Source organism: Muntiacus reevesi, chromosome 1, assembly GCF_963930625.1.
Source record: "Muntiacus reevesi chromosome 1, mMunRee1.1, whole genome shotgun sequence".
Lineage (NCBI taxonomy): Eukaryota > Metazoa > Chordata > Mammalia > Artiodactyla > Cervidae > Muntiacus > Muntiacus reevesi.
Window position 1 is genome coordinate 257074627 of NC_089249.1, and position 22934 is coordinate 257097560.

A 22934-nucleotide genomic window follows, 5' to 3' on the forward strand; every position below is an offset into this window, starting at 1 on the left:
AGAGCAGAGGAGACCACAAACGTGGGATTCTCCCCATGTGTTTGGCACTCCCTGGCCCACACAGCACAGGACGCTGGCTCCTCTGGGAGACTGTGGGACCCAGACGAAGGATCCAGCAAGCTGGGCTTCATCCCTCCAGTCCAGCTCCCTGCTATACATCCAGGGCAAAAAAAAAAAAAAAAGAAAAGAAAACAGTTAAAGACATTCAGGAGACACAGACAGCTGATTCTTAACTGTAATTAAATAATTTCTTTAATTTCTCAAATTATTAATCTTTAATTTCTCAAGAAATATTGATTTTTAAAATTTCTCATTTGTTCAACATGGAATTTTGCTTTGTTTGCTTCCTTTTTTTATAACCCTTACCCCCCCAAAGCCATGACAGATCAACTAATATCTCAAAGAAGGCAGGAGAGGCTGCCTAGGACAGGTTACCTATTCAACTTAACGAACAACAACATCATTACTATTACAAAGTGCCTCCCCGACACCCACTGGAGGTCTTTGGGGTTTGGGGGTGGGAGATGCCTAGCACTCCTCATTTTAGGGACCCAGGGAAGAGCCAGCTACACTTGCAAGTAAGAGAGGTGGGGGGATGGGTGAAACAACGCGCGGAAAGAATAGAATAAGAGGGAGACAGATGGTGTGTGTGTTGGGGGAAGGGATCAGAGATCCTGGAAAACTTATGTTCCCCGATTTGCAAGAATGTTTCCATTTAACCACTTCTTGTCTGACTCCTGATTCTACAAAAAGAGAAGCCGGGAGTTATAAGATTGGGGACACCTGTGCCAAGCGCCCGGCCACTCGGGGTGGAGACAGCCCGGAGCGCCGGGAAGCCGAGGCAGAATGGGGCTGGCTCGCGCCTCCCGGGGCCCCAGCCTGGGTCCGGGACCCAGGTAAAGGGCGGGCTCCCATTCCTCCCGGCAGAAGCCGCGAAGGGGCGGCCGGCGGTTGGGACTGTCCCACGAGGGGGCGCGTCTCGGGCCCTAGGACCCGCCCTCGCGGCGCTGGGCGCGGGGAGGGGACGCGGGAACCCTGGCGCCCGGCGCTCCGCCTCCAGTTTCCGGGGCAGCGCGGTTACCTGCACGGCCCGAGCCGCACCTGGCGCAGGCAGGAGTCGCAAACCGAGCGAGCGCTGAACGGCGGAGGGAGAGCGGGGACAGCACCCGGCTTGGGGGAGCGAGAGGCGGCGGCGGCGGCGGCGTGGAGGCTGCAGGGCGCCGCGCGCCGCGGAGGAGGACAGGCGGCAGCTGCGCTCGGCTCGCTCTGCCCCGCCGGCCGGGCGCGCACCCGGGCCCGCACCGCGCCGCTGCGGGCGCACATGGCAGCGTGAGAGGCCGGCGGCGGGAGGAGCGGGAGGTGCCGGGCCGGGGCCGCAGGGCCGCATGGACAGCGCCGCCACCCCGGCCGGCCCTCACTAGGGGCCCCCAGTCCGCGGACGCCACCTTCCCTCCCCACCACCCCGATCATGGTGCCTCGGCGGCCGCCCGAGCCGAAAGGAGCCGGCCAGAGCCGCTGAGCCGGGGGGCCCCCGTGGCGGCCGGGAGCTGCATGGGGGAGCGCGGGCCGTGCTCGAGAAGATGCCCCGGCCGGAGCTGCCCCTGCCGGAGGGCTGGGAGGAGGCGCGCGACTTCGACGGCAAGGTCTACTACATAGACCACACGAGCCGCACCACCAGCTGGATCGACCCGCGGGACAGGTAGGACCCCGTGTGGCCCCCCACCCCGCTCCTGCCCCGGGCGCCACCAGCCGGGACGTGGCGGGGGACCCCGGGGAGCTCTGCGAGCCTCTTGCGCTGTCTTCAGTGCACCCCCCACCCCCCGTGCCCTTCCGGATCGCTGGCTCCTGCCGGGTGAGCTGCTGGGAGGAGGGGTCGGCCGGTGAGTTGGTCCAGGCTACCCCCTCGCCCCGCGCCATCCTCTGAGGGAGGACTCAGCCCCCCGCCGGCACCTGCCGGGAGTTTTGACCTTAAGCTCTAGCCCCGCCTCCCGCCGTCCCCCCTCCCCCTTAGTTAGGTCGGGCGGGGGTTGGGGGAGCGATCTAGCCGAGTGATGCTGGGGCTTCCCGGGGAGGCTTTCCCCAGCACAAGATGGGGTGGGGTGGGGGGGAGAAGCGGGGGATGGGAAAGCATCTGGTTTGGAGGGGGTGGTAGGCACCCAGGACTCAGCGGAAGGCTGCTGGAGGAAGGACACTGCGTGCTGGGGAAGGCAGCCCGGAGTGTGATTTTTGACAGGTGCCTCCCAGGCTCGGAGTGATGGGGCGCAGCGGCATTCTGGGGGCCGGGAGGCCGACCGTGGGAAGGAGAGGAAGGAGCGGGGGAGGGCTGATCGGGGAGACTGGTTCTCCAGGAATCTCACGGCAACTTGGAAGCTGTTAGGATGTAGATGGAGGTGAGAGGCCGCCGCAAAGCCCTGCCCATCGCCTCTTCTCCTCCCCGCCTTCCTCTCCTCTGAGGACCGGGGTTCCTTAATCCTGCACCATCGCGTCCTGACCTTGGTGGGCCCCACGCCGGTTGGAGCACCGGATTTTTTTTTTTTTTTTTTTTTTTTTTTGCTGAGGCAGGTGGAGTGTGAGATGGCTGGTGTGGCTTTTATTTAGCATCCAGACTTTCTCCTGGTTTTGACTGCTTGGCATTTTTTTCTCTTGCACAGCACCTTCTCTCCTTGAATATCTTGGGGGCGGGGTGTCGAGGACCACCCTCTGGGACCGCTGGTTGTCCTTTTCTGTTATCTCTGTGGTCAGTGTCCCAGGAATGTGGAATTTTCACCTGGTAATTGTGACCTTGAGTGTCAGGTGCTTGTAAAGCAATGAAGTTGAATTGTTTGGCTGCTTCATCTTGTGGGGTGGGAATGGAGGTTCCAGAAGTCTAGGATGGGGTGTGTAATCAAGATGAGAGTTGAGAAAAAGAAAAAGCAAGAAAGAAAATATGAGCTGAGATTGCTCATAGTTTCTGTGAGCACTTTGGTTCATTCATTCAACATGGACTGGGTGTCGCCTCTGAGTTCAGTACTATGCTGAATGTCTCATCAATTTAATCCGAAAGAGACATTTTTAATGCTGAAGACTCAGTGTCCCATGGGCGAGCTGTTTAACCTCTGAGCCTCAATTTGCCTGTTTGTCAGACAAGGGAAAGGGTAATAGTGGAACTCTTGAAAGTGGAAGGGATATGGACAATCGGGGCCCAGGTCCCATTTTCAAACATGAGACAAACTTTGGGATCTGGAGGTGGGATGTGCTTGGGGGTTTGACCTTCTCACCACCACTCTGCCTTTTGCCAAATTCTTTACCAGCTCTGAAGTTCTCGCCTCCACAGTCCCTTGTCCTTGCCTAAAACAGACACAAGTTCAAGTTTGTGGGTCTTCCCCCATTTAGGTCCCCGCCGCTACAGAGTCCAGTGTGCTGTCAGCAGTTGAATGTCGAGGGCATTGCTAACTCACCCCAGGTCCTGGGAACTTCTCTGGGGCACTGAAAGGATAACACAGCTGCAGAAAGCTGCTTAAGCAGCGGTCATTCTTTACCCTTGGAAGAGGGCACTCAGTATAGCTTCCTTGGAAAACTGACTTGGCTACGGCATAATTTCCCAAGTTTCAGTATTATGTAGACCACCTTTTTTGCTATATCACTTGTGTTATTGCTGACTTAATACTTGACATTGAATCTACCCAGTCTGAATTCTTTTTAGCCACTTTTGCAAATGGGAAACTAGCAATATCTATTGCTTCAAAGAGAAAGAAACCTTTAAAAAGTACAATGGTGGGGGGTTGGGGGGAGTGCCTTTCTATTTGAATTCACTCCTGTGGCCAGTCCATGGCCCCAGCCACAGGCCTCCGCAGCCTGTTTTTAGGCAGATTGGCAAGCAATGGAGAGGAATTAAAAATGTAACTGGCGCTTAAAGAACTGCTCACTTTCTCCGCCTTGCTGTTCACTGGTTTTACGCTGTGCCTTTGTATCTCCGGTCAGCCCACCTGCACCGGCCTGGAGTGGGGCCCCTGATCTTGGGATGCTGAGGGTTTCTGAGCTCACTCTTGCAGTGAGCCAACTTTGAATATTTGGGGAAACAGCTGAACAGAGGGTGTCCACCTCTGCCTCCCTGGAATTCCCTCCCGCACACCCCAGAAGGGAGATCGACCTTCTCACCCTATCTGTGTGGCCTCAGGCAAATCTCCTGACCTCTCTGAGGTGCAAGCGCTTCTTTAGTGAGAGATGAAAGTTGAAGAGATGGTCTCTGAGGCCCCCTGCCAGTTCTCAGATATGATCTCATGGACTCGGGTCTGGCCTCACCTTATCCCCCCTGATTCCATGGCAGAATTGGGAGGAGGGCAGTAGGCAGAAAGATGAGGGAGCTGTAAGGAGGAGGAAAAAAATTGAGGAGAGCTAAAAAAGAGCCAGACTCTTTGAGGTGGTGGGGTCTGGGAGGGGGTGGGGGGCAGAAATTCTGCCAGGGTGGTTGCATCTCTGCAGCTGGTTAATGCTATGATACAAAATATCACATAAAAGAAAAAAGATTCTGCTGGGTGTGTGTTTGTCTGTATGTCTGTGTGTTCATGCATTTGTCATTTTTTTTTTCCTTATCTGAATCAAGGAGATATGCCTGCCCATTCCCCTGAATTTAAAAGAAGTAAGTCAAATGGTCCTTCAGTTAGAAAAGTGATTTCTTAGCCACCAAGAACAAAATAGCGTCTCGGGTTACCAACCCTGAAGAATGTCTTGGCACATTCCTCCCTCCGGCCTGAGCTGTTTTGTGTGCTGTCCGCCATGGAGGCTGCTGGGGGTAGGGAATCCAGTTTTCAGCTTCCCCTTTCACCAGGGGGTTGGAAGAGCAGCCAGGCAGCCAGCCTTGCCAACTCTCTCCCCTTCTCACCCAGGGGAAGACTGGGAGTCCGAAATTCCTGAGGACGGTTGTCCCAACAACCAGAGAGGGACCAGTGGGCAGCTCGGGGCCCTGCCGACTGGGCCAAAGCCTCCGCCAAGCTCCGCGGGCTCCTCCTGAGGTCGGGCTGGTCTTAGAGAAGGTGCCAGGTCCGTGGGGAATCAGGTGCTGCCGATCTGGCCACGGAGCAATACCCCTTCAGCAGAATAACCACAGATGCTTCTGGAAGCTTCCAGCCAAGGGCCAGCACTCCGGGTGTATTTAACTTAGTGGTATGCAACAACAAACGCACTGATTGTTCTCCGAGGAAGAATGGATTGTTGGAACTGGCGCTGCCAGAGAAGGTTCCTGAAGCCTAATTCCTGCTCCTTGGTGTGTGGGGGGGGCGGGGCGGGGGGGACTGTGTTCAGACTTTCTTCACCTGGGAGCTCTGTGGGAACAGTCTCTGCATCTGGGCGATCAGGCCTGGAGGCCCACGTGGTTGGCAGGCCTTGTTGAGAGAATCCAGCAACTTCTCTCATGATATGCAGAGGAATTTTTGCCAACCCTGTTATTACAGGAACAATTCACAGTGTAAGATGTTGGGCTTTACAGCAGGCAAAAGATCTTAATCTCCTTCTGGTCACAGACCCTTAGAGGCTTCCAACAGAGGTTAAGGACGTTTCTCAAAGAAAAGCATGATCAGGGCTTTTGGCACATCTTTTCAGGGGGTTTACCGACCCCAGAGTCATAACCCCTGCCATGGATTAGCTTAGAAACTGCTCATCACTACCTGTATGTTCTCCTGTTTAGCTGAGACATAATGATTGAGCCCTGACTGTATTCAGGCGGTCTGCTGAGCACTTTACATGGAGGATTTCTTTTAATCCCCCTAACAACCCTGGGAGTAGATTATCTACCTGAGAAAGCTCGGGGCTTAGGGGGCCTAAATTTGGAGAAAACCACTCAGCTTCTGAGGAGCTGAGATGTGAATGCCAGGCGTGTCGACTCAGAACCCACATTTCTGGCCACTCAGCTGCCTGGAATCCCTTGCAGAATCAAAACCTCTGCTCTACTGCCTAAGGAATTCAGCCTTGGGGAATGGAGCCGGGACAGGCATGATTTCACTTACCTGCTGCCGTTCTGGTGTGGCCAGGCCAGTTATTCAGAGAGCAGTGTAGAAAATGGAAAGAGGGGACTCCCCTGGTGGCCCAGTGGTTAAGATTATGCACGTCCACTGCAGGGGCTGTGGGTTCAATCCCTGATTGGGGAACTAAGGTCCCACAAGCCATGTGGCGGGACCAAAAATAAACAAATAGGTAAAATTAAAAAACAAAAGAAAATGGAAAGAGTCTTTGAAGAAGAAAATGGAAAGACATCTTTGATCTGCTGCTTATTACCTGAGTGACCTTGATAAGTTATGTATTCTCTCTAAGCCTCAGTTTTGTCTTCTTTAGGATGGGATGGTATACATGAGCTGTCAAGAGGCATTATGAGCATGAAATAAGTTAAATTGGGCAGGGAAACTATCATAGAGCCTCATGTAACAGTAGACACTTGGGAATGTCAAATCTTTTAGCTTTTACAAGGAGGTCAGTAAAGAATCTGCCTACAATACAGGATCTCCCAGAGTCAGGAAGATCCCCTGAAGAAGGGAAAGGCAACCCATTCCAGTATTCTTGCCTGGGAAATCCCATGGACAGAGGAGCCCAGTCAATGGGGTCACAAAGAGTCAGACTGACTAAGCAACTAACACTTTCACCTAGAAAATGCTTGAGTCAAATGGAGACCAAGTCCCCATCCAGTTCTGTTCAGATCAGTTCAGTCACTCACTTGTGTCTAACTCTTTACGACCCCATGGACTGCAGCACGCCAGGCTTCCCTGTCCATCACCAACTCCCGGAGCTTACTCAAACTCATGTCCATCCAGTCAGTGATGCCATCCATCTATCTCATCCTCTGTTGTCCCCTCCTCCTCCCACCTTCAATCTTTCCCAGCATCAAGGTCTTTTCCAATGAGTCAGTTCTTTGCATTAGGTGGCCAAAGTATTGAGTTTCACTTCAACATCAGTCCTTCCAGTGAACACCCAGGACTGATCTCCTTTAGGATGGACTGGTTGGATCTCTTTGCAGTCCAAGGAACTCTCAAGAGTCTTCTCCAACACCACAGTTCCAAAGCATCAATTCTTCAGCACTCAGCTTTCTTTATAGTCCAACTCTCACATCCATACATGACTACTGGAAAAACCATAGCTTTGACTAGACGAACCTTTGTTGGTAAAGTAATGTCTCTGCTTTTTAAAATGCTGTCTAGGTTGGTCATAGCTTTTCTTCCAAGGAGCAAGCATCTTTTAATTTCATGGCTGACATCTGCAGTGATTTTGGAGCCCTAAAATATGAAGTCTCTCACTGTTTCCATTGTTTTTCCATCTATCTGCTATGAAGTGATGGGACTGGATGCCGTGATCTTAGTTTTCTGAATGTTGAGTTTTAAGCCAACTTTTTCACTCTCCTCTTTCACTTTCATCAAGAGACTCTTTAGTTCCTCTTCACTTTCTGCCATAAGGGTGGTGTCATTTGCGTATCTGAGGTTCCGAATCGGGAAAGGAGTACATCAAGGCTGTATATTGTTACTCTGCTTATTTAACTTATATGCAGAATACATCATGTGAAATGCCAGGCTGGATGAAGCACAACCTGGAATCAAGATTGCCAGGAGAAATATCAACAGCCTCCAGCTCTGTAGCAGTTTGCAACTGGTATGGACCTTTCTGGTCATGTCTAGCCCTCTCATTTCACTTGATGAAACTGAAACCAAGGCCTTGCCCCAGGTCACACAGCAAATGTCAACCCTGAGTCTCTGGTGAAAAGTGAAAGTCGCTAAGTCGTGTCTGACTCTTTGTGACCCCATGGACCATACAGCCCATGGAATTCTCCAAGCCGGAATACTGGAGTGGGTAACCTTTCCCTCTTCTAGGGGATCTTCCCAACCCAGGGATTGAACCCAGGTCTCCTGCGTTGCAGGCAGATTCTTTACCAGCTGAACCACAAGGGAAGCCCAAGAATACTGGAGTGGGTAGCCTGTCGCTTCTCCCAGGGATCTTCCTGACCCAGGAATTGAACCAGGGTCTCCTGCACTGCAGGTGGATTCTTTACCAACTGAGCTACCAGGGAAAGGCCTCCTTTCTTCTTTCTCTTATGTAAACTTTTCCTTGAAAATCAGACCCAGTTTCTTCTCATCCACTGTAATAATTTGAGAGCATTTTATGGTTGTGGTTCATTCTCTGTAATCCGTTTTGGCTGTGCTGATGACCAGCAAGTTTCTTTCATAGCGTCACAATCATGTGTGAGTCGTGTCATAGGAATGTGTTATGTGTCGAGCAAAGTACAGCAATTGGAAGTGCACTACTATTTTTATAATCAGTTTAAATAGATTTAAGGTTATTGTCAGACTAATGTCACTTTCCACCAATTTACATTCTGACATGCTTTCTTAAGCGGGAATTATAACCAGCCTGCCAGGGAATTTACCCAAAGTCTCTATTCTCCATGCTTCTGCTCTTAATGATCCACTAATACCTTTATTTGGGCCTTTACAATTATGAGAGGGCTTTTCTTCTCCTTCCAAGGCCTGAATTTATGATCTACATGTCTCATGGGCATCTGCAGTGCATGGGAGTATCTTATGTCATTCATTAAGAAAGAAATAAGGTTAAAAGGCACTAGTCTAGCTAACTGGAAGAAGTAAGAGGCTTTGGAACCCACAAATGAATAACGATAAATGTTAATATGTACTCTGAGCTGCACGCAAAGTGTTTTATATTATGATCTCATTTAATCCTTTTGCCAATCATGTAAGGTAAATAGTGTTACTCTCTCCATCTTTAGATAAAGAAACAGAGACTTAGAAAGGTTACGAATTTATATTTGCTCAAGGTCCCCACCATGAGGTGATGCACCCAGGGATGGAGCCCAGGTGTTTGAACTCCTGAATCCACACTCGGATGGTGCTTTATGCTTAGTCGCTCAGTCGTGTCTGACTCTTTGCCAACTCATGGGCTGTAGCCCACCAGGCTCCTCTGTCCATGGGGATTTTTCCAGGCAGCAATACTGGAGGGATTGCCATGCCCTCCTTATTGTAGCCATTTTAGGACTCCAACTGCTGTGTCGACAGACTGGGCTGGAAGGTTACCATTCACTCCTAAAATGAGGCCAGCCTGCTGCGGATCTCAGGGAAAGATGCTGGCAAGGAGGCTTGATCAGAAAAGCCAGTGAAATCCACATGGTGGCTTGGGAGACCAGCGGGCACAAAGGCTACCCTCTGGGAGCAGCCAGCCAACCAGAGCTCTGGGAGGGAGGCAGGGAACAGAGACGGAGGCAGGGAAACTCTGAAGGATGCAGTGTGTGGAGAGTTCAAAGCCATTCCCAAATTGCTTGGATAAATGCTCCCAAGCATTTTTACCAAGCCAGGGATTTAGTAACCACTAAGGCAGCTCCTCGCTGTTACCGCCCCTCCTGCTTTTGGCCTCACCAAACTGACCTGATTCCCCACTCCCCCGGGAGTCAGGGGAGCCGAGCAACACGGCCCTTTTGAAGAAAAGAGAGTCAGGTTGCCTTAGTTACTGGGAAGGTTGGAACGCCAAGCTCAGGTGCACATAAGGAGAGACGAGGCTAGAATAAGTGGGAGGTGGAAGGTGGCGGCCTGCTGCTGCAGAAGCCTCGGTCAGGTTTTGGCCGCATCTGCAAGGGTGCCAACTTCACGGCACTTGCCTGTCCATGCCGGGTGCGCCTGCAGCTTTCTCTCTGGCCATGTTCTGCCTTTAGGCAATGAGGATCTGCCCCCAGCTCAGTGAGGGGCCCAGGATAGGAGAAGCCCCCTCCCTTGGAGAAATGGCCTGGGTAGCATCTCCTTGTGCTTCCACTTGGACAGGGCGGAGGGCTGGATAGGGGCTGAGTCTGGGTGAAAAATACATGCCCTGCTTCTCCCAGTACAGAGGGGCCAGCCGCCCAGCCACACACACTTAGGTGGAACAGCTAGAGGCTCTGGTTGCTACTGCTGACAAGCTTCTCAGCTGCCCTGGATGCCTGTTTCAGACTGAGATAAAAGAAGAGAAAACTCAGAAACTGGATACAGTGGCGTTTTGTTATTTAACCTTCACCAGCAGGCCATTAAGCCTCTGGCTCCTGAGCAGCAAATCTCCTGCCAAAATAACGGGGCCGGGGCTGGGGTGGAGGGTGGGGGGGTGGGGGGAGCATTCACTGTTGTGTGGGAAGAACATAGAACATTCTATAAAGATGCTGGACCAGGGAGAGGGGGTGGAGAAGAGAGCAGAGAGGGGGGAAAAAAGGACTAGTGCAGTGGGTTACGTCCCTTCACCACCACCCCCACCCCCATCGCTTCTTCAGTGCTTCTAGCCATGACATCTCACCATTGCAAAGAAACGGGATCTTTCAGTTTCAAATGTCTGCCAAAGAAAAAGGACCGAGGCTTAAGTTCTCCTTCAATGGTCGGCCAGGAAAAAAAAAAATGAAGTTGCATCAAGATTAGGGACACCTTTGTTGGCTTTTTTTCTTCCCCTGCTCCATTCATCACTCTCTGGCAGCCAGGACGCCAGGCCAGCAGCAGCTGCTGACTTTCCCCAGCCGGCTGCCTGCTGCTGCCGGGCCCAGTCTGATGGCAGCCCGGCTGTCCCCAGGCTGGCTTCCTCCTGGCCCAGGGGCAGTTACTTGTCTCTGGGCTGCCCTTAGGATCCGCTGACTGGTGCCTGACTAGGAAGGATAAAATATCAAGATCCGGGCATCAGGTGGCTGTTCGGATGAGATGATCCTGGGACAGCCTTCTGATCCTGCATCTGTTGTGGCTGTTCTTGGATAGTTAGGGCTCTGAGCGCGGCGCTGTGCAGCCCAGGAGTTTCTTCCACATGCATTTATGTCACAGTGAGAACCGTAACCGGCCCCTGGCAATCACGATGATAATGGTTATATTTAGTCATCTTTATCTAGTACCTGGCATGTGCCAACCACAGTCTTTTGCACATAGTATTTTTCTGACTTAATGGGGAAACTGAGGTTAAGAATGGCCAAGGGACAAATTCAAGGTTGCACAGGTAGAAAGGGGCAGAGTTGGAATCTGAATCTAGGTCTGTCTGATTACAGAGCCTTAATCTTTGCACTGCTGCAAACTTTTCAGTGCATTTGGCGAGAAGAAGGGAAGAGAAGAGGAGAGCAAAGGTAAAGGGACCTTTTTAACTACAGAGATAACACGCCTATTAGCATATACACCTATTAGCATATATTAGCATATATCACTATGGAGGAAAATGTGCGGCTCCAGCCCAATGCTGGTTTGACATATCATACAGTTCCCTGCAGTGGATAAGGTCTCCATAAGGATCTCCAGAGGCTATTAAGTCAAGTCCTGCCTCTGTCATTTCCAGGTAGTAGGTCACCTTGAACAAATCCCTTCTCAATTGTGTAAACCACAGGTAAGAGGATGGCTTACCAACCCCCGAGGGTTATGGGGAGAGGAAAGGCGGGTCTTACCCAGTGCCTGCTGCACACCAGATTTTCACATGGGAGCTGGGACTAGATAGGTGAGTTTACCCTTCTTTGCCTTGGTAGGGGAACAAGAACCATTGTCTCCTCCTTTCCAATTCGTTTCTTCCTGCTGAACCAGGGTTCACTTGAGCCACGTTGACATCAGAGTTTGCAAACCACCTTGGGGCACTCACTGTATAAATAAATCAATAAATTCTTTTCCCCCTGGTCTTATCAGAGACAAGCCCTTCTTTGGAATTTCTGGAGTGAAGTGACTCTTGCCAGGGAGCTGGCACTAGGGCGGTGTGTGAAGCAGGGGTAATGAATTGCAGTGGTCATAGCTGAGCAAAAATGGCTGCTGGGGTCAGTGGGGAGGGTGCAGGGGACAGGCAGCGTCTCTGGAATTCGTTGATAACTGCTTTGATATCCTGGTCCTTCACTGGGGCTTCCCCGTGCCCTGCTGAAGAGCCGTTTGAGAATCTGTGTGGAGGTGGTACAGAAGGGCATTGGTATTTATCGCGTCCCACCCAGCCTGGGGTTGGCCATTCATTCAGCAGGTATTTATTGAGTGCCTACTGGGCTTCTGGCCCTGTTGCCCTAGCCGAGGATCAGAGCAAAGTCCCTGCTACAATGGGGTGTACCCTCGGGTGAGGGAGATGGGCAAACAGTTAAACAGGTAAATTACATTATGACCAGGGGCTTGGTATTTGCTAGAATTTGACCCATCTCCGGTAGATGGAGGGAGGACCCTGTCTTAGACACCAGTTGGTAGTTGTGGTGTGAGCTTAGATTTGGATCTGAGAGACCTTTGTGCCTTCCATAGATAGAGTGTTACCCAGAACCAATGAGGATGAGCTGGTCTAGGAATGCAAGGGTAACACAAGACCATCTCCAACTCATAACATTTACTACAAATTAGTGAGAAATAGTCATCAAACTGTGCAAATAGAAATCCCAGCCTCTCTGAACCTTGGTTTCTTTCCTCTCCTGTTTCATTTGTACTCAGTTTAAAAATATTTATGGAGCGCCTGTAAATGAATAGAGTATCTGAAATATGCTGGGCATTGTTCCAGCTTTGGGGATTCAGCAAGTGATTAAGCCAACAAAAATCCTGTCCTCATGGAGTTTACATTCTAGAGCAGTGATCATCACACTTGGGAAGCATCAGAATCACCTCGAGGACTTGTTAACCCCAATCCCGCCTCTCTGATCCCACCACTGCCCCTAGTTTGAGTCAGTTGTTGTTTAGTCACTAGGTCATGTTCGACTCTTTTGCGACTCCATGGACTATATCCTGCCAGGCTCCTCTGTCCATGGGACTTCTCAGACAAGAATACTGGAGTGGGTTGTCATTTCCTTCTCCAGGGGTCTTCCTGACCCAGGGATTGAACCTGCGTCTTCTGCATTGCAGGCGGATTCTTTGCTGCTGCTAAGGGGCCCGGAAATTTGAGTTTCCAATGGGTGATACTGCTGGTTTATGCCCTGTGCTTTGCACACCACAAATGGTTGGTTTATTGACTCCTCAATAGTAACCTGGAAGTGGGGAGAGTAGGGGAGCACCAACTCAATCCCTGTTTCACAAACAGGGAACCAAAGAAGGCAGATGAGGTAGCTTGGCCCTCTTTTTTACGCTAAGTGGGCTAAAGGAAGTGACTTCAGGAGCAAGCCTTGTTTACCTGCATCCCTATGATGCTACGAGCAGTTCTCTTCTGGTTCTTTTGCTGACCCGAAGCCTCAGTGGTGGCACAGTCCTGTAGGGTTTTCTCCCACATTGTGAAATACAGCACAGGGAAGCGAGAGAGCTGAGCAGATCCAGGGAGGACATTCTCTTTATCCAAGAATGTGTGGAGTCACGTATCCATGGTCTCAGAGAGGAGCAGAGGGAACAGTCTTCCCTGTTCCTCCCTGGGCTGAGCCAGGGTACCTGTGCCAAGCAGCTCTCCTATCCCAAGTCTAGGAAGAGGCAAGGTCCTGCACCCAACAGAATCCCCTAGGGAGGCCTTGCCCATTGCTCTTCCCCTTGACCATGACTTGGACTGTCCATCTCAGCCTTGTCACTGGCTAGTTCACCAATCTTGGTTAAGCCCCTTAAAGCCTCCTGAGCCTCAGTTTCTTCATTTACAAGATGGGAATACATTAGAACCTACCTCATAGGCTTGGTCAGAATCAAATTCAAGGTCACTGTCCGTATAGTTCTAAGTGTGGTGATTAAGGTCTCTTTGCTAGCTTTATCTATACTTTGGTAGTTTCTGCTCAGTTCATGTATTTTGAGCACCAGGATTTTTTTGGATATAAGCCATTTCTCATTTCTCTAGAAAAAAAAGGATCATACTTAAGCATATACACATCTTCCTGGTCAACAAAGACTGGGAGGAGTATCTTAATAACTCAAAACATTTCAAACCAACCTGAGTGGTTTATTCCCACTGCTGATATGAAACAAATATTTGCCAGCTGCTAGTGGAGGACCTGGGTGTTTCTTCAGCCTCCTTGCTGGTCACCAGGCCTGAGTGGTTCTCAAAATGTGGTCCCCAGCTAGGACATCAGCTTCACCTGGGAACTTGTTAGATCTGCAGACTCTCCTGTCCCATCTTGGACCTACTAATCAGATACTGTGGTGGGGGCCAGGGGATGGTTGGGAGCCCTGAGAGTTGTCTTTCAAGGAGCATCCTAGGGGACTCTGCTTCCCCCTGAAGTCTGGAAACTACTGGCCAAACATTTGTAGCCAGAATGCCGTAAGGTATTTTGTGGGTGGTTGCTGGCAAAATCTGGCCAGGGTTGAACAGCCTTCCAAGTACAGGTAGATGCAGCCTGTTGAGGTGGTCATCATCCTGAGAACATTTTTATGTCAACCCCTAAACACTTGTTTCTTTTTAAAAATATTTATTTATATATTTGTGTCTTAGTTGTGGCATGTGGGATCTAGTTCCCTGACTAGGGATCGAACTTGGGCCCTCTGAATTGGGAGCATGGAGTCTTAGCCACTGGACCATCAGGGAAGTCCCCCCAAATACTTATTGTCCAAGCGGGACCTCTGCACTTCTCGCTCCAGGTGTCACTGTCACTTGACATCTTTGCATCAAGATTCAGCTCACATCCCCCTGTCCCTGGTGGTGATCAGCCTCTTTGCTTCACCTTCTTCACAGACCATTGTGGTCAAGGGAGCCCCATCTCTTGTTACTTCGGCGTAAAAGACTTATCAGGAATCAAATTTACCTTGGACACTTTGGTATCTGAAGGGCCTATGGACTTGGACTGCAGCATTCTTGCTTGCCCAGTGGCACATCCGTCTGGATGTTTGTTTGGGGTTCCCTGGAAGTTAGTTGGGTCATCTCAGGTCTGAAGTGGCTCCAGCCATGCATGAATTACTTTCCACTTCTGTTGCATGTTGGCTAGAATTGAGAGCAAAGGATGCATTGCCTTGGTGTGTTTCATTCCTGGTGAGAACGGTGCTAAGAAGTAGGTACAGCAGTGACCACAGACAGATATCATTCCTCATGAAGCTTACAGACACATAATGAGGGCATGAACCAAATCCTTACAGATCGGGGAAATAAAGAGGATGCTGTGTTCAAAAATAATAGGCCTTGTAAATGATTCCACACGTCAAGTTATAGAATTTAAAAGTTCTGTAGTCAGAAGAACTGTTTGCTTTTAGCTTTAAGTAAAAAAAAAAAAGAAAGATGGATCACTATTCATCTATAGTGATGACCATGAGACCTCTTCAACTGAGTTTTCTTAATTCTATTCCGAAGATCATGGCACTCACTGTAGTGGCAACAAGAGGTGTTTTTCTTTCTTTTGTTTTTGAATGAAAGATTCTTTCAATTCTGTAGTGCTTTACAACTTTCAAAAGTTTCGCACATATGATTTCATATGGTCCCCTAACCTCTTCCTAACCCTCGCCTCCTATATTGTCCCTCTCCTCTTCCCTCTCCCCACTGGTAACTACTAGTTTATTCTCTATATCTGTGAGTCTGCTTCTTTTTGGCTTTATTCACCAGTTTGTTGTATTTTTTTAGATTTCACATGTGAGTGATATCATCATTCTTTCCTTGTCTGACTTATTTCACTTAGCATAGTGCCCTCAAAGTTCATCCATGTTGCTGTGTATAGCAAAATTTCATTCTTTTTTATGGCTGAGTGGTAATCCATTGTACATGTATATCACATTTTCTTTATTCCTCTGTTGATGAACCTTTGATACCATCCTAAGTTTAAGAAACGATGATCAACAGACTTGTCCCAAATCATTCTGGAGACCCACCCAGGACTGGAATCCCTTCAGCCTGTCCCCATGACCTGGCCTGCTTCTCGGCCCTCACATCCAAGACATCTCTTCCTTTCTTCAGGCGTCTATGGATGTTTCTAGTGCTCAGGTGTTCTCCTTCCAAGAGTAAGTCTTCAAGTCTTCGGTCTGATCAAAGCTCCAGAAGTGTCACCAGGCGACATGCATGTCATCTTCCTTGACTTCCCTGTCGCATCTAGCGGTGTTGCCAACTTCTGCCTTTACCGGCGGTCTTTCTCATCCCTTAGCTTCTCCCTAGTGGCGGCCTGTGTCCAAGCCTTCAGCCACCTCCTGTGCAGTGAAACCTCAGGTGCCCACTTCCAGTTTCCTGCTGGATATCACTTCTCTGCCCAGACAAGCACTTCAAACTGCCACGGATCTAAAGTCGAACCCAGTCTCTGACCCAACCAATGGCTTTGCCCACTGGGGCCCATCAAAGCCACCCCCACCTGTGTCTATTGAAACCCCACCTCCCCATAGCCCACACCCACTGGTGGCCATTGAAACCACGCCCACCTTGTCCTTTGAAGGGCCACCTCCCTCCCTGGCCACTTGGGACACCACTTGCTTCTCGAAGCCTTCATCATCTGTCATCTCCCCTGGCTGCTCTGCTGGAGGGGATCTACTTTAGTCAGGCCTAGTCAAAAAAGCAACATGTTGCTTGGCTCTAGGAAAGAGGCTACTGTGAGATTTGCGGTTTCATTGGAATTTAAGGAAGGTCATGGCAGCCCCCACCGCTGGACTGGCAGGAGCTACAGGTGGCATCCGTGAAAAACAGCGTCTCTATACATGCCTCTCTGTTCCCTCCTGTTGCCCCCCTGCCCCCAAAGTCATGGTTTCCACTACCTCCTGAGACCTTTATACAGACTATACAAGCCTAAAGTTTGTCCATACATTCGTAAACCACGTTATTAATTAGTTCTGCTTCGAACTTGCTGTGTGACCCCCAGGCAAGTTACTTAATCTCTGTGAGCCTCAATTTCCTCTACACAAATAAGGCTAAGAGTAATAAAATAATAGCCCAGATTTTATTGAGTGCCAAGCCCCGCTCTAAGCGCTTTACATTTATTAACTCAATTAACTGTCACACTAACATTCTGAGGGAAGTACTATTACTATCTTCTTTATAGATGAGGACATGGAGGCACAGAGAGGATAAGTAATTTGCCCGAGGTCACACAGCTAGAATGTCGCAAAGCTAAGATTCAAACTCGGGCTCTCTGGCCCCAGAGCTCATGCATTGTGAGGGTTATTGTGAGAATTACAGCACGGATTCTCTTATTTAGGACACACAGCCCAGAGCAAGACCCGGAATAATTACTTAAGAATGCTAACAGTCATGACATCATCACAGCATTAGCTTGCAGGTGACCCACATGACCTTCGCAGCGCCAGCCAGTCTCGTAATTCTTCACCTCAGCAACCACAGCTAACCCCATGTCCCCAGCTGAGATTCTTGCGAGACACTGATTTGGAAAGATGACAGAGCCGGCCTTGAACTGGGTTCATCCGGTTACAGGAAACCGCATCAGGGCTCAGGGGTCATGTACCCCCACGGGAGCTGTCCACTCAGGTGAGGCTGCTGGCACCCCGAGACTGTTCTTGCTCAGAACCCCCAGAGTCCATTTTTTGGAATGCTGTGGCAGTTTGGGGACCCAGTGGTTACTCTCTGAGCACATGCTCCATTCTGAGCCCTGCTTTTGGCCTCATCCTCCTTGTGACAAGTTCCCATTCATTTGCGTGACCCTGACTCGTGCTCCTGGAAGTGGGGACTGTGGACCAGCACACCAGCATCTCCTGGGAGCTGGTTAGAAACGCAGACTCTCAGGCTCCACCTCAGACCCCTGAGACTGCGTTTTGACAAGATCCGCAGCGGTCCTTCGTCAGGTTAATGTTTGAGTAGCACTGGCTGGCCAACACGACTGATGTTTGCATAGCCCTGTTTTATTCTTTTGTTCTGTAGCTGACTCTGCCTCTAGACGCAGATAGCAGGTAGTGTCAGTAAGCAGTGGGTTCTCGCATCCAGGTATAAACACTACCGAGGACCAGGAGCTTCTCAGCCTGTTCCTGGAACTCCACTTGGGATGAGGGATTGAAGCTGGATCTGGAAATGGGGGTGGGGTAGGGCTCAGTGGAAAGAGGATCACACCTGCCGAGAAAAGGCCTTAAGAAAAGGTCTTGAGCCTACAGCATGCCCAGCGGCAGGGTCAGAGGTCAGAACCGATGCAGGCTACAGGGCAGTCCATCCCTGTGGCCCCCGGGGGGCAGGGGACAGTCAGAAGATGGGAACTTTGGTGGCAGGGGCAGTGGCCCTCGGCTGTAACAAGGAATGAGGTGGTGGCCCGGCCGGCACCTAGTAGAAACCACAGAGGCAGGATTCCAGCCCTAGACAACAGTGGCAAGAGCAAGACAAGGAGGTCTGGGTCCCAGATAAGCTTCCCAGACAGGGGCATGAGCTGGCGAAGTAAACAGCAGATTCCATGCAACTCTGTCCCTAGAACTATCTTTGAACAGGGTGAGATACTGCCCTGTGGGGACTAGTAGAAACAGTGCTGATGGCCAAAACTGGGGGCCAACTGAGCCAGCGCCCATCACCCCCTCCACACACATTCCCCCCTACTCCCACCCCCGACCCCGCCCGGGTGCAGCCCCTGGCTGGGACCAGCCTGAGTGGGATGGCCCCCCGGGCTGGAGAAGGCAGTCTTCTTGAGGGGCCCCCGGGGGTGGGAGGGGCAGGGAACCAGCCTCAGGCTGCAGAGAAGTCTGTACAAGGCCGCTGAGGACTGCCTCACCTTCCTGGCAGAATCCCAGAGGGCTTTCCCATCGCTGCTCCCTGACCCAGCTTCACCTGTGAGCAGTGTTCCTGCCTAAGCGTGGACCTTGCCCCGTCGCATTCCTGAGATAACCGCCCACCAGCATCCTGGGAGCGCAGTGCCAGGGCCTCCGGGAGAGCGAGGCCCCTGACGCCCTCCCTGCATTCATTTCCAGTTTGTTGGATATTGTCTGTGTGTCTGTGTAAGATGACTGAAGGACGAGTCATTAGTGAGCCGTCCAAAGTTCCTTTGGGGACATTCCAGAAAAATGAACCAATATCCCATCAAAGCCAGGGATGGCTATTTTGCCGCATTCCTTCAAAGCAGAGCTTCTCAGTGTGGTCCACAGATCTTCCCTCCCTCCCCTGTGAAGCTTATAAAACGCAGATTCCTGGGCCCCCATCTAAAAACAACTGGATTTGAATCTCAGTGAGGTTTCCCAGAATTTGCATTCTTACTAGGCTCCCCAGCCAATTCTAATCCACCTTAAACTTGAAAACTTGGAAACCTCTCCTCCCACCGCCCATGGGGCAGGTCCTCTCCCTTCCTGGGAGCCCGCCTTGCTATCTTTGTCCCAGATCATGTAGGGGGGCCACTGTGCCCCCCTTCTAACACGGCTCTTGCTGCATCGGTGTCATTTTTTTCATATCTGTGTTCTCTACTGAATGATAAAGCATCCCGTCAAAGCTCCCCAGGCTCAACACAAAGTTGTGTACATAATTAGAACTAATAAATGCCTGAATGTACGTGAAGGCAGCTGAGAGGGATTGATGAAGCCACAGAGCAGGGGTGAAAATTCAACACACCCCAATAGTAAGCTACCATATTCCGATTCTCCTCTCTGTCAATCTGAAGCCCTCGGTTAAGTTTTGGAGCCAGAGAACAAGTATTGGGCCCAAGGAGAGTTCAGGGTTCTGGCTGGCCTGGGGCACAGCCCACCCGTGTGGGCCTGAGGTGTTCCCAGTGGAAGCCTAGCTCCCTATCTACATTTTAGAAAAACTCCAGCAGGAAAAAAAAAAGGGTGGGGGGTGTGATGCAGAAGAAAAATGACTCAAGGATGGTTTGCTAGCCCCAAGCCTGACTCCAAACCCCAGGCCTCTAGAATGTTCAACACCCCCTCACCTTGTAAGGCAGAATAGGTCAAAGAATAGAGCTATCAGACCATGAAACTCCCAAGAGTCAGTCCTCTCCCCCAGCCTTTCTCAGAGATCACTACCACCGTTTTCAGTGTGAGGCTCCAAACTGCCATGTGCCAAACTGGGAAATGTTGACCCAGCAGAAATCGCACAAAGATAGGAGAAGCCCCGGACTGTCTGCCTTCATGGAGTCGGTGAAGGGAGAGCCAGGGGCCTGTGAGCTGAAGAATGTGGCCCATCTCCTCTCTCTGAAAAACAAAATGCATTTCCTTATTCTTAACAACTTGAGCACCATGAAAACCTGCTTTACCAGTCCAGGGTACCTCCTCTGATCTCTGCCTGTCTGTGTATATGTGGGGTAGGGAGGGGAACAGGGTGGCTTTGGAAAAAGACCTGGCCTGGTGAGACTCTAGGGTCAGCCCAGACGCCTGTGACCACAGAGGACCTCAGCCCTGCAGGCAGATTGACTTGTTAACGTGTCACCGTGGTCCAGTCGGAACTTTCCTTGTTTCTTTGAAGAGAAAGGATTGGCTGAATTGTAGGTGACTGGGCAGAGCAGCTGAGGGGGAGCTCCCAGTGTTGAGTGGGGGCTCTCGGAATCCTTCAGACAGTTGCTGATGAGACGCGGAGTATTTCCTGCCCTATCAGTGAACAAGGATGTCCAGTCGTCAGCGAGTGCGTCCCTCCAGTGAAAGCCGTTGAGCCCTAAGGGAACACAGAGAGTAAAAGAATACCTGCCATCTAGCAGCCATCAGACTATAGCCATTCCCTTCGTTGAGCCCCAAGGAGGCTCAGAATGTAAAAAATATAAGATGCTGGCCCCAGATAGCTGAGATGCACATCAAAGGAATGGTTTCATGTGCACCTCAGCCCAGATTCTTGCATCTTCCCTTGTGTAGAAAAGCACTAAATTCCTTAATCTGGGTTATCTAGTTTTCTTGAGTTAACAGTAATCTTTCAACGTTCAGACTATCTGTTCTTTGTTGTAGAGCTTCTATATAACCTGGCTTCTCTCCTCACCTCATGCAGCAGTTCTCTCAGGGTTACTTGAGATGTTGTCCTCCAGGCTTGAAGTCCTAAAAATTCCCACCGAATAAAACATAACTCTCAACTTTTCAGTTCAGTTCAGTCGCTCAGTCGTGTCCGACTCTTTGTGACCCCATGGACCGTAGCATGCCAGGCCTCCCTGTCCATCACCAGCTCCCGGAGTCCACCCAAACCCATGTCCATCGAGTCGATGATGCCATCCAACCATCTCATCCTCTGTCATCCCCTTCTCTTCCTGCCCTCAATCTTTCCCAGCATCGGGGTCTTTCCCAATGAGTCAGCTCTTTGCATCAGGTGACCAAAGTATTGGAGTTTCAGCTTCAACATCAGTCCTTCCAATGAACACCCAGGACCGGTCTCCTTTAGGATGGGCTGGTTGGATCCCCTTGCAGTCCAAGGGACTCTCAAGAGTCTTCTCCAACACCACAGTTCAAAAGTTTCAATTCTTCGGTGCTCAGCTTTCTTTATAGTTCAACTCTCACATCCATACATAACCACTGGAAAAACCATAGCCTTGACTAGACGAACCTTTGTGGACAAGTAATGTCTGTGTTTTTTAATATGCTGTCTAGGTTGGTCATAACTTTCCTTCCAAGGAGTGTCTTTTAATTTCATGGCTGCAATCCCAATCTGCAGTTACTTTGAAGCCCAGAAAAATAAAGTCAGCCACTATTTTCATTGTTTCCCCATCTATCTGCTATGAAGTGATGGGACCAGATGCCATGATCTTAGTTTTCTGAATGTTGAGCTTTAAGCCAACTTTTTCACTCTCCTCTTTCACTTTCATCAAGAGGGTCTTTAGTTCTTCTTCACTTTCTCAACTTTTAGGTGGTAAATATTTTTTAAGTAGACACTGAAATTCTATGAAGGCATCAGTATGATAGGATTTTTAGGTCATTACTGAATTTCTTTCATACTTAAAAAAAATGTTATTTATCTATTTGGCTGCACTGGGTCTTAGGTGCAGCACACAGGATCTTCTGTCTTCCTTGTGGCTTGAGGAATCTTTTGTCAAGGCATGCAAACTCGGTTGCAGTATGTGGGATCTAGTTCCCTGAGCATGGATCGAACCCAGCCCCTCTGCGTTGGGAGCACAGAGTCTTAGGCACTGGACCACCAAGGAAGTCCCAGAAGGATGTTATTCCTGAATCCCCTCTCTATCTCTTCTCATGTCCTCAGATTACACTTGGATAGCTTCCAGGAAGAAGACAGGATGATGTTACTGTTTGTTCACTTTCAAAAAATGAAACAAGTTCAAAAATCTTGTTTGATGCCTCAGCAGTCGCTCCACCTGCCACCCCAGCTGGAGGTTGTGACAGCTGCCATTTACTAAGGAACTTTACTGATTGACTTGCGCCCCCCTTCCAGAGGAGGCAGCTAAGGCCCAGAGAGGCTAGGGAGTTTATCCAGGTCACACAGCAAGTTGGAGAGAGAGTTGGTTTTTAATGCAGGCCTTGTGACTCCACAGCCCCAGGTGCTTCTCATTGCTGCGTGGTTGTCTCATAGAGGTCATTGGTGCTTGGGGATATAACATCACTTACCATTTCCCCACCATTCCTCAGAGCATTTTGTGTACATGTCCTGGTTAGAGGATTAGTTAAGCTCTCACACTCTCCAGGGAGCAGTGGCTAGACTCCTGGCCTCCTTCCTAGAGTCCACAGGCAGTCAGATCCCATAGACCCTAGTTGGTAGGGCGGTGAGGATGAGAGATCTGTACCTGTGACTGGGGGAGCCAGCAGCCAGGTCATGATGACCCATGGGCCATGTGCTCCCTGTCACTTCCCAGGTACCCTCCGCCTCCCAGCACCTCCTCTCCTATCTCCCTCTTTGCTACCTGCCCTCCTGGGTTCGACAGCTGTTTGGAAAGGTGAGCACAGAGACCTTTCCAGAAAGAATTCTGTTCTCCCAGCATCCTGGTATCCTTGCTCACTCGAGAGAAAGGAGAGAAAGAAAAGAGGATTGTGTGGGAGCGAGAGGCAAGTGTATGGGAACAACTTAGACGCGGTTGTTCATCATCCTAGAAGAAGGTCTGGCTCCCGAACATCCCCGTTTGCAGTCAGGGGTGCCGCTCGCCTTTCTGAGGGGCCATGCCACGCCTAGTGATGTGTTATCAGTGAAATGCAATAGCCCGATGATGTCATGAAAATCCAGGCTTTGGGGGAGAACATGTTCACAGGCAAGAATACAGAGATGAGGAGATGGAAGGGCCCGGTTACCAGGCATAAGCCAGCTTTTATTGTATAACCCCTGAGTTTATTGGCCCC

The 22934-nt window shown here is 50.3% G+C and overlaps 1 protein-coding gene across 2 annotated transcripts in view; it reads left to right on the forward strand.

Moving 5' to 3' along the window:
• The first annotated feature begins 1567 nt into the window (after positions 1-1567).
• WWC1 (WW and C2 domain containing 1) overlaps positions 1568-22934 on the forward strand; it is a 153210-nt gene continuing 131843 nt past the window's right edge. For both annotated transcript variants that reach the window (XM_065919050.1, XM_065919051.1), the window contains exon 1: positions 1568-1699. In XM_065919050.1, coding sequence (XP_065775122.1) covers positions 1581-1699 — 119 coding nt within the window. In that variant the 5' untranslated portion in view covers positions 1568-1580. The remainder of the gene's footprint in view (positions 1700-22934) is intronic.